Source organism: Lathyrus oleraceus, chromosome 6, assembly GCF_024323335.1.
Source record: "Lathyrus oleraceus cultivar Zhongwan6 chromosome 6, CAAS_Psat_ZW6_1.0, whole genome shotgun sequence".
Taxonomy (NCBI): domain Eukaryota; kingdom Viridiplantae; phylum Streptophyta; class Magnoliopsida; order Fabales; family Fabaceae; genus Lathyrus; species Lathyrus oleraceus.
In genome coordinates this window covers 96,896,139-96,906,482 of record NC_066584.1, presented here as the reverse complement: position 1 = coordinate 96,906,482, position 10,344 = coordinate 96,896,139, and the positions used below count along the sequence as shown (strand labels likewise).

At 37.8% G+C, this 10,344-nt stretch overlaps 1 protein-coding gene across 4 annotated transcripts; it reads right to left on the bottom strand.

Annotated features, from left to right (window-relative positions):
• Positions 1-3,353: 3,353 nt before the first annotated feature.
• LOC127093519 (uncharacterized) lies at positions 3,354-6,911 on the bottom strand. Of its 4 annotated transcripts, none has more exons than XM_051032462.1 (6): positions 6,583-6,911; positions 6,332-6,439; positions 4,499-5,828; positions 4,354-4,417; positions 4,075-4,278; positions 3,354-3,715 (listed from the first exon to the last, which is right to left on the bottom strand). In XM_051032462.1, exons 3-6 carry the CDS (start codon positions 5,726-5,728, stop codon positions 3,663-3,665), a joined length of 1,551 nt encoding a protein of 516 aa, XP_050888419.1. In that variant the 5' UTR covers positions 5,729-5,828; positions 6,332-6,439; positions 6,583-6,911; the 3' UTR covers positions 3,354-3,662. The 4 variants fall into 4 exon arrangements, with proteins under 4 accessions (XP_050888419.1, XP_050888418.1, XP_050888417.1 ...); XM_051032461.1 differs by having other exon boundaries at positions 4,075-4,273; positions 4,349-4,414; positions 4,499-5,752; XM_051032460.1 differs by having other exon boundaries at positions 4,075-4,273; positions 4,349-4,417; positions 4,499-5,752; positions 6,583-6,909.
• Positions 6,912-10,344: the final 3,433 nt, after the last annotated feature.

Genomic DNA, 10,344 nt, shown 5'->3' with positions numbered 1-10,344 from the left:
TTTTATATTACCCTGCCGTGATTCGTGCACTTGCGAATATAGCGATCACCAATCCATTTGGCGACACCTTGTCAAAGCATGCATTCAGACCTCGAAATCAAGCAATCAGACCTAGGTCTTGCATGCATGTCCCTATGGAGGCGCCAATTTGAATGGCGACCCCTCTTAAAGGTTGTACATGGTCGCCAATTCAAGTGGAAACACCATGCAAACACAACTTTTCATGCTCTCATCCATTTGCATATAAATACACTCACTCTATCAACACTTCTTCCACACCATCACTCTCACTACTTCTACAATACTTCTTCTACAATTTTATCTGCAACAACTTCTTGTAGTTTCATCTACACCAACCCCCCGACAAAATGCCTATCCTCAGAATGGGCGAATCACATAGAGGAACGGTTGCAAACATCGCAACATATGTAAGTTTTTTCTTTTGTTAACTTTTTATCTTTCATCTTCACCAACCCCCTTTTATTTTAACATACCAACTTAGTCAAGTTTTTTGTTCTTTATTTTATAGGATGTATCAAGGTTCCGGACTCGGGTCCACGAATATGTCCAAATGAACCCGATGATTCAACCTTATGTTGAACTCGCCGGTTTTGGTCATATAAGCAAGATTTTGTCTTGGTCCGTAGATAACAAATTCATTCTAGCTTTATGCGAAAGATGGAGACCAGAGACACGCACATTTTGGTTCCCAACCGGTGAGTGTACCGTGACGTTAGAAGACGTCTACATGCTTTTGGGACTGCCCATTGAAGGTAAGGCTGTTAATGATAAAACCAACTATGTAAATTCAATTTGCATGGATCTCTTGGAGACTGATTTGTTAGATGATAACGCAAGAGGTCAAGGTATACTACTTTCACGCCTTAAGTCGTACTATAATAGTTTATACTTAGATGAGCATTCTACCGAAGATGCTCAAATAATAAAAACTAGGTGTTACATTATGCTGTTAATTGGCTCATTTTTATTTCCCGAAGGTAATGGTTCTAGCATGCATATTATGTATTTACCTTTACTTAGACATGTAGATAGAATAGGAAGTTACGGTTGGGGATCTGCTTGTCTAGCCTATCTTTATAGCTCCTTGTGCAAAAACTCACACAAAGACACATCTACATTTTCTGTATGTGTTGTTTTGCTACAAGCATGAGGTTGGTCAAGACTACCGTCCCTAGCACTGGTCAACAACAACCCTTTCACATTTCCGTATGCACAAAAGTAAGTTGTTTAAATTGATATATCTTTACTTACTTCTTTAAAGATTATTATCTCTAACTAATATTTTTTGACTTTTTCGTGTAGATGGTCTGCACGTGGTATGAGTTACAACAGATGTCCAAGACACTGTATTACTCAGTATCGCAACCTATTGGATCACCTTCGACCGACAGACGTAAGGAAAATAACTTAATAATTTCGTTATATTTTGTTAACTTCTTCTACCTAGATTATAATCCTATCTTCTTTCACATTTCAGTTCATTTGGCGTTCATACCTTAATTTTGATCATGACCATCAGGTCAACGCTGAAAACGCGGCCGCATGGACTGCATGCACACCGATAATACGGTTCACAACTGTGGAGATGCACAACAGTGATCGTGTGAAGTTGCAGTTCGGTATGCCCCAAAACATCCCAGATCCCCCAGCTAGCCTAGGAGAATGGCATCTGCGCAAAGTTAACAACCAATGAAACTTCAATCCATGACAAAGCTTCGCAAGATCGGAGTGTCGCAAATGGAAGCACCGTCATGACCATGTGTTAACTGACGCAGTCATGCCAACTGAAGAAAAACCAAGTTGTACTTATATGGCTTGGTACAGATCGATTGGTTTTCAGTTCATCGCCGAGGATATGTACTTGTACGACCCACGCCAGATGACTTATACACCTGACACCTCAACATCAAACCCCCAACAACCGTGTCAGACCGGATACGCACAACCCCCTGTCCGTCAAACATTCCGTTCAACCAACACACAAACATACAACCAAAACATATCATACACCCAACCCCAATACCAAGAGCATACCTCATACCACCACCAACAAATTGACCATCAACCTGAGATTCAACATCGCTTCGCACCCACCCCATCACCCTACAAAAGTTGTCTAAGCCAGAACACCCAACGATCATTCAACACCAACCACCCCTCCTTCTACCATAGCCAAGAAGCTCAAACCTCACAAAACCAAACACATCCAACAACCCTATCTCTACCAAACACCCCAACAACCTTTCCAACCTTTCCTCGACGCATCGTTCACACCCATGTCTCCCTTCAACCGTCTCGGTCGCCCATCAATGAGTCATCCACAATCCAACTTCTCTGGCATGGGTCATGAGCTTAGTTACGACGGTACACCATCGATGCATACTAAAGACTATGCCGACTTGTCTGACTACCTCAACAGACATTCTCCTGTAATTGAAAGTGACACTTTTGGCCCCTCAGATGCTCAAACACCGGTACCGAATCATCAACGTGGGTTAGGGCAACGGATTAGGGTGACTAGAGGATGTGGGACCGGAGGTCGGTTAGGTGATCCCGGTTATCACCATTAGGTTTCTTTGTGTAAACGACAATTTTTATTAATATCAATTGATCATATATCAAACTTATCTATCACGTATATCATTTACCAAAAAAAAATTACATTTTACACTGAGGCTCCAATTGAATTGGCGCATCCTCTTAAGTCCTACACAGGGGCGTCAATCCAATTGGCTAGGGCACCTGCCCTAAATAATTCAATTGGTGCCTCCATTCAATTTTAAGAGGAGTCTCCAATTCAATTGACTCCTCCTCCTAAAAATGAGATAGTTTGGGATTTTTTTTTAAAACAGAGATATTTTAAGAATTTCCTTTAAAAAGTGGATTATTTTTGTAAAAATTTCAATAAATGTATACAAAGATAATTTCTATTAATTTAAACTAGATAAAAAAATGTTACGTCTATAAATCCTACTTTTGAATCCTGATACTTACAATTAGTTCTTCATCGGTCACATCTAGGTCAGAGATCTAAGGTGAAACTGGATCAAAGGATTGCAAAATGCTTTTGAATATATATATATATATATATATATATATATATATATATATATATATATATATATATATATATATATATATAGTTTTCAGTAAATATAATTACTCACTCGTATAGCAAATATAATAACAGCATTTCACTTTCCAGGCACCAAAACAAAATAGTAATAGCTCTCTAGATGTCGATGCTGATATATATTGCACAGCTGAATGAGGTTTTGATCAACAAAATGTTTTAACTGTCAAAAAGTTGCTGTTAAATTAAATACATAAAATGAGAACATAACTTAGAGAGGTTTTGTTGTATAATTAGACCATGACATCAAAATCATGTTTCCTTCATGAAATTTACTCACTATACACTTACATGTCATGATACATTCAATTTGCAACACCCAATGTTATATTTCGTTTCAAGAGTTTCCTTCTATTTTAGTCCCTATTTTCCTCAAAAGGGTAAAGGACTCGAACTGTAGGGTCACAATCAGTTATCAAAAGGTGTATCAAAACACTTACTCCTATGTACCCAACAAGGTTGTTCTATATTGCAACTCAAATTTGCTTCTTTATAACAATTGCTTTACTTAATCTTTTCCACATATGCGCTGGAGCTCGCGTGCTGCAGCCAAAAAGGATTCTGTATAGGAAGAAGAAAGACAGACTGTAAGAAGGAAGAAACATGTACTAACATAAAGATATCATACAAACACAACTAAAAACCTATTTGAATTCACTTATTTCATTTTATATCCTGATATTAGCATTAGTGAGATTCTTTAGAAGTTGTGTTCAGCTTTTTTTCCATAAATTTAGGATAACTTATGAAAACAGCTGTTAGCTTATATGAATATATGATAATATAATTTCACTTTATTTTAGTTTTTTTTATAGAAATATCTCTAACATGAGCATTTACATGGTAAGCGCCCATGCTATAAGGGCTTAATTCAGTTGATTATATACAAAAAGGGTCTTCTACTGAACAAGATATTTTACCTTTCCAAATCCGGAAGGATTTCTGATGGATAGGTGAACCAGTTATTGTCTGAATAACTTCAAATAACATATTCTGTGGAGTGCTCCTGAGCTCTTGTACCACTCCATATATGGTTTTTCCATTCTCAAAGTAAATATGATTATTTGGGTGTTTTGTCTTGCAACCAGCATGCCGCTCAAACTCGTATGCGTTAATAACCTGAAGTAATGTAATGTTAGAGACAGCAAGTTGGCCTCAAAAGGATTTTCTTCTATCGTGATTAAACAAACTTGCCTTAGAAAAATTACAGGATGGACAGCTGCACAAATACCCAGCACCTTTTATAACAGCTCGAAGTTCCTTCTATCAAGCATAGGAAGAACCAGACGTGATCAAAGATAAGCTAATGTGAAAGATGAACTCATCATGAATACTAAATTTTACCTCCCGTGACCATGCTTTATACTTTACAGAGACGCCATCCAGCATACCAGTGGATAGCAAACTTCTGACGTTCGAAGGGAAGTTATTTGAAGTAGCTTTTTTAGACATTTTCATCTCCTCTTTTGTCCTGGGAACATTTTCAGCTTCAAATGCTGACATCTGGGTTGTACTTGGAATTAGTTTAGAGCTTGATCTAACCAACTCTTTTTCATTTGCAACTTGAGACATATGCGAAGGTGCTTGACCCATAAACAGCGCGTAGTCAGAAACAAACGAGTCAGATTGAATTGCATCATCATCATCACAGCCACCAAAGGATATGATAGTGCTTTCTCCTTTATTATAAGAATGAGAAACAAATGACATGTCATTTGGTCTCTGATGGTAAGTCTGACCCATCAATATGGTGTCATCTTCAACCTTATTGAATAAGTGGTTACTCAACATAGAATTATCACAGGCCTTGTTGTAAGCATGAGCAATAGAAATTGCATCACTATCTACATTAATGTATCCTTGATCCATTAATATTGTATTGCAAATCTCTTTGTATGTCGGAGGTACTGATAAGTTGCCATCTCCCTTGTTATAAGTTTGACTCGTTGACATTAAATTGGTATCCATCCTGTCAAAAGCACCGTCGACCAATATTACATTGGCATCCCCATTGTTGTATGTGAGGCTTGTTGATATTGAATTGTCACCTTCCTTGGATGCATGAGAGTGTGACACAGTGCTGCTAACTCCATCACAGGGATTATTAGTTGGAACAAACATGAAATTTCTCGACTCCTTCACCTCATTAACTTTGACATTTCTAGTCCCATCGTGATTAAAAGCTGGTTGAGAATCTTCTAATGTAGTTAACATGGATAAACCAAATGAGGCATCACCCCCAAAAGGATCCAAGATATCCTTTCTTTCCGCACTCAACTTAGTATCTATGTTTGCATCTTCAAAATTCATAGATGCAGCCCCTGGATCAAATAGTTGCGCAGTAAAATGGCCAGTTAAAGAGTGAAAACTTAAAGAATCTCCCCATGACGAAATATTGGAGTTGAGCAACCCTGGCAATAAACTGTTTGGAGCCTCTACTGCTTGTTTCTTATTGGGAGACAGATCCATTTCAGGGCCATCCACGAACCACTGATTAGATCGCTTTGACTCACCTCTAGAATTATCATATGTCATGTCATCACTGCCATTCAAATCCCCATTACTCTTTCCCATCCAAAATATCTGATTGTCAAACGACTGTCACCAAGAAATATTCAGTAAAATGCACCCACCAGAGAGTTCCATACAGAAAAATGCTAACACTAGATCTAAGCTACATATAGAAATAAGCTTTAGGATGCTTCTTATAACAAATAGGGGAAAAGGGTCAGAAATATCAAGGCCATTTAAAACCATAAAACTATGCATCACATTTTTTAATGAAAAACTTTTAAAGTACACTAACAATAAATCTGAACTAAAAAACCTATTCACCTGATAAAACAGTTATTGTTGGAAACATCATGCAAATCAAAGTACAAAGAACTATTTTTCAACTTGTCACACTTCAAGCAATAGTTAACACTTGAAATTCAAACATGAAAAGTTTATAATCCAAGAAGCACCGACACCCCGAGAACGACACCGACTCTAACACAACAACAACGATAATTATTTGAAAAAATAATTAATTAATCGTAATCAAATGTCAGTGCCGGTGTCCGACACAGACACGTCTTTTCAGAGGTGTGAGTACAGAATTTATAATCCATTTCTGGACAACAATGTTAATTTCAAGATGCATCTAAGTGCCATGCAAAGGAGAGAGAAACATACCATTTCCTTTCTAAGTTGCTATGAAAGCTTGATCGTGTAATAATTAACCTTCAAAGTAAGCTAATAAGAAACACTTCAAGTCATTTTGGAACCAGTGACATAATTTTCCTACACATAAAAACAAAAATCAACTTTAACTAAAAGTGAACAACAACAAAAGATTGATTTATACGAAAATCCAACATGCAATGTTAGAAAAGTTGATTGAAGTAGGAACTAAAAAAATGCATTGAAATCAGTTTTATTCGTACCGTTATTATTGTTCTGGCTGCATTTAGAAAGGGTGATTGAAAAAGTGAAACCCTAAATCTCGGATTCAAGGATCGTCGGGCGTGGTGGTAAGGAGAGGAAGACGGCGAGATCTCTAAGGAGGTTATAGATTTTTGAGGCTTTTGTGTTTGTCGGAAAAGTTAAACAATGGTGCTCCGCACGATCATTCTGTTAGACGTCATCTTGCACGTACACGTGGTATCATCGACTTCTGTGTGAAGCGGTGCCCGCCCCGTCTGCGCTGTTAATTAAATTTGATTTTCTGCTTTTTCTTTTTATAGATTTTCTTGCATTCTTTAGTAAATCTAGAGGTGTATCTGAGTTAATTAAGATAAGTATCTATAAATTCAATTTATGAAGAAGTAACTTCATTAGAACTTGGGTTGCATATTTACATTAAAAGAAACTTATATCACAAAAAAAAAATAATCTAACACATTAATAATATTATCAAAGGAGATGTCAGCAGGGTTGTGTTGAGGAACAAGAAAATATGTTTGGATCAGTTGGAGTGAAAGAGTGTGAGTTTGTTGAAATGCAAATATGGATCGGGTATTTATTTTGATTTTGAATAAGAAATGAGGTAAGAAGCGATGGTAATAGCGGATCATAGCTTTCAATGTGGTAGAGGGGACTGATCTGTAAGGTTAACATTTAAATGTTCAACTCAGTATGTGAAGGAGAATAGTGAATTTGAATTGAGTTTGAAATTTATTACTTTAATTTTATGTCTTCTCTATATATAGTAGATAGAGAATAACAAACTCAATATGTGACTGAATTGCGGAGGACTGTTGGATGCACTTGCAGTTTAGATCCTTTGTGATCACCAGGAAGAGAGTCCTCGTGCATTGAGAAGGTTCTAGAAGGATGATAATTTCTTCAGAGTGGTCGGTTAGGATCGTTATGCGTAGCAAGGCGGGGGTTTATCGCGACAACCTTGGATACAGACCACTCTCTTGCTCTCTCTTGGAAGGGTGAGAGAGAAACATTTCATTATCTGGGGGATTCGCACATTTAATGCCACATATTTCAAATGTCTTTTCGAATATGTCATCATTAAGACCCTTGGAAGCTGAAACACTTGAGTCTTGTGTGCGAGTGATTTGATATGTTTTATAGAGTCTACTCCCTTTTGCATGATATAATATAGTTCTTGAAGGATCAACATTGTTTCGTTTTCTATGAGTAATTTCCTCAATTTAGCGGTTATCTTATTCTTTGATATTTTGTTGTCCTGTATAAAGTTAATGCGTAATGGATAAAAATCACAGAAGAGTGTTCACAAGTCTCAAAAGAAGGAACAATCTTCATGGGTGGATTTTGTTTACACCTCCATCGTATCTGTTTTTGACTAAAATGATAGTATTGACGGAGTTTTTCTTGAAGTTGGCCCATCATCAGATTTGGGTGCCTCAACTCCAATAGAGGATGAAAGGACATGCAGTAGGTATGGTGATTGTGTCATTCCCTATTATGAATGCCTTTTCTCATTTTTGGGTCTCTGTTTTCCTTTTACTGCTTTTGAGATAGAGGTTCTCAAGCATATGGTGGTGGCTCCTTCACAACTTCATCCGGCTAGTTGGGCGCACGTGAAAGTATACCAATATTAGTGTGAATACTTGAAGGTGAAGCCTTTTGAGGTCCTTTTCTTTCATATCTTCAAATTATGTTGTGACCATGCGGCCTGGAGCCGGAGCAGAGGCTTAGTCTCTCTAATACCGACCATTCATGGCTTCAACGCTTTCCCAATGTTAGAGTCCTTCGAAGGTCGATTTTCCATGGTTACTCCTACCTGTCCCAAAGTTCACGAAATGATCTGCGATGTTAGAAGTTGAATGGATGAGAGATGTGTTGATATATTCCCTAAGTAATGAACTGAGAGCCATTTCCTCATGGGAAATGGGTTTGTACCAGAAGAAGCAACTTACGAGTCTTATCAAAGACTTGGCTTATCTCGAGGATGGCATTCCTAAGGACGAGGCGGTCAAAAATGTTTGAAGTGCCTTATTAACACATATGTCTTTGATTTCCTATTTCATTATATGTTTACTTTGATCATAAATTGTGCAGATTTCATGAAGGATGAAGTATAACTTTGACTTATAAGGTGGGGAATATGGTCAACTAGAAGTGTCGTTGCTATGAGTACTCTTCTAATGCTACAGAATTTATTGGATCTTCCATTATGTATGTTGTTGACGGGGTCAGTCTCACATTTCTTCAGGGACATTAATACTTCTCTTCAGAAGAGGATTTCTCGTATCTGGATAATTTGTCTGGGTCTTCCTTGGAGGAAGAATTGGCGACTCTAACTCAGTTTACCTGGGGTGTCTCTGTTGCTTTGGCCCTTGGTGGAGTTGACCGCTGGGAAGCTCTTTGGTCTGACCAACAACATGCTGAGAAGTAGTGGTTGGAAGAAAGTGATCACAATCTAAAGCTACAACAAGATAAGTACATGCAAAGGTATAAATAACTTCTATTTCACTCACCGAGATAAAGTATGTTTCGGTCCCCCCCCTCAATTTTTGTCACTCTCTGGTCGGTCAGGTGATTCATTTGGTGAGGATTGTAGAGAGGAAGATCCAAGCTCTAATTGCTGCTAAGGGAATATGATCATTTTCTCAAACATCTCTTTCATTAGCTCAAAAGGAATTTGAATCTCTACGCCTCGAGAATTCTTCTTTGACTCAGTGTTTGGCTAATTGCACGGTCCCCAGTCTTGGGGAGGTTTTGCTTACGTTTTAGAATGCTTTGCAGTAAGTGGAGCATTTTCAACATCTTCTACATGTCTCAAGGGAGCATATTTTATCAGATCAAATGCTTGAAGATAGGGAGGTCGTCTCCCTATCGAAGTAGGCACGTTGGCCACTTTTTTATATTGTATATAGAGTATCTTTGTAATGAAAGAATATATGTAAATATATTTTCTTTTTTGAGTAAAGTTTGTTTTAACCTATTCGAGGTGTGTTTGTATGATCTTGAGTGCAAATCTCTGAATCTTATGCAAGCTTACGAGGTCTTCCCTCAAAGTTTGTTGAACATCACTAAGTCATTCCAGGACAAAGGCAATTTCCCCTTCCCCCTCCCCAGATAACGTCTAGAGTGGTTAGCTTCCAAAGGGGGGTGGACTATTATTTCCTGTGGGGATTTGATTGTTGTAGTCGAACGTACAAAGCGCATATGACATAACCCCTGACTTTCAGTGGGGAATTGATTTTTATAGTCAAATGTGCAAAGCGTCTCTGACAACACCCTTTACTTTCTTAGTGTGTGCTTTGTACTATGTGGAATTGATTATTGTATTCAAATGTGCAAAGCGTCTATGACGGCATCCATGACTTTCTTAGTATGTGTTTTATGTTGTGGTGAATTGATTGTTGTAGTCACATGTGCAAAGCGTCTCCGGCAGCACCCCTGACTTTTCTAGCATGTGTTTTGTTTTATGGGTATTTGATTATTGGAATCAGACGTGAAAAGCGTCTCCGACAACACCCCCTAACTTTTGGTGTATCGGGCCTCGATCTCGTTGATGGTACCCCAGACCCGTTGTCACTATGCAGAAACATAAAGAAATTGATATTTCATAAAATGTCATATTTCATTTATAATTGCAAGATAGTTTTGTACATAAGAAAGATGATTATACAATTACAACATTTTAATACAAATGGGGAAAAAGTGACATAACCATATGGACTAGTTGCCACTTATTCTTTATTGTTCGCTTTTTCTTGTCTAAC

What these genes read in the sequence shown, in the direction of transcription:
- LOC127093519 (XM_051032460.1), bottom strand. An exon ending in CATCCTGTAATTTTTCTAAG is followed by an intron (nt 4,274 to 4,348) that starts GCAAGTTTGTTT and finishes ACATTACTTCAG; the next exon opens with GTTATTAACGCATACGAGTT. An exon ending in ATCCTTCCGGATTTGGAAAG is followed by an intron (nt 3,716 to 4,074) that starts GTAAAATATCTT and finishes CTTCCTATACAG; the next exon opens with AATCCTTTTTGGCTGCAGCA.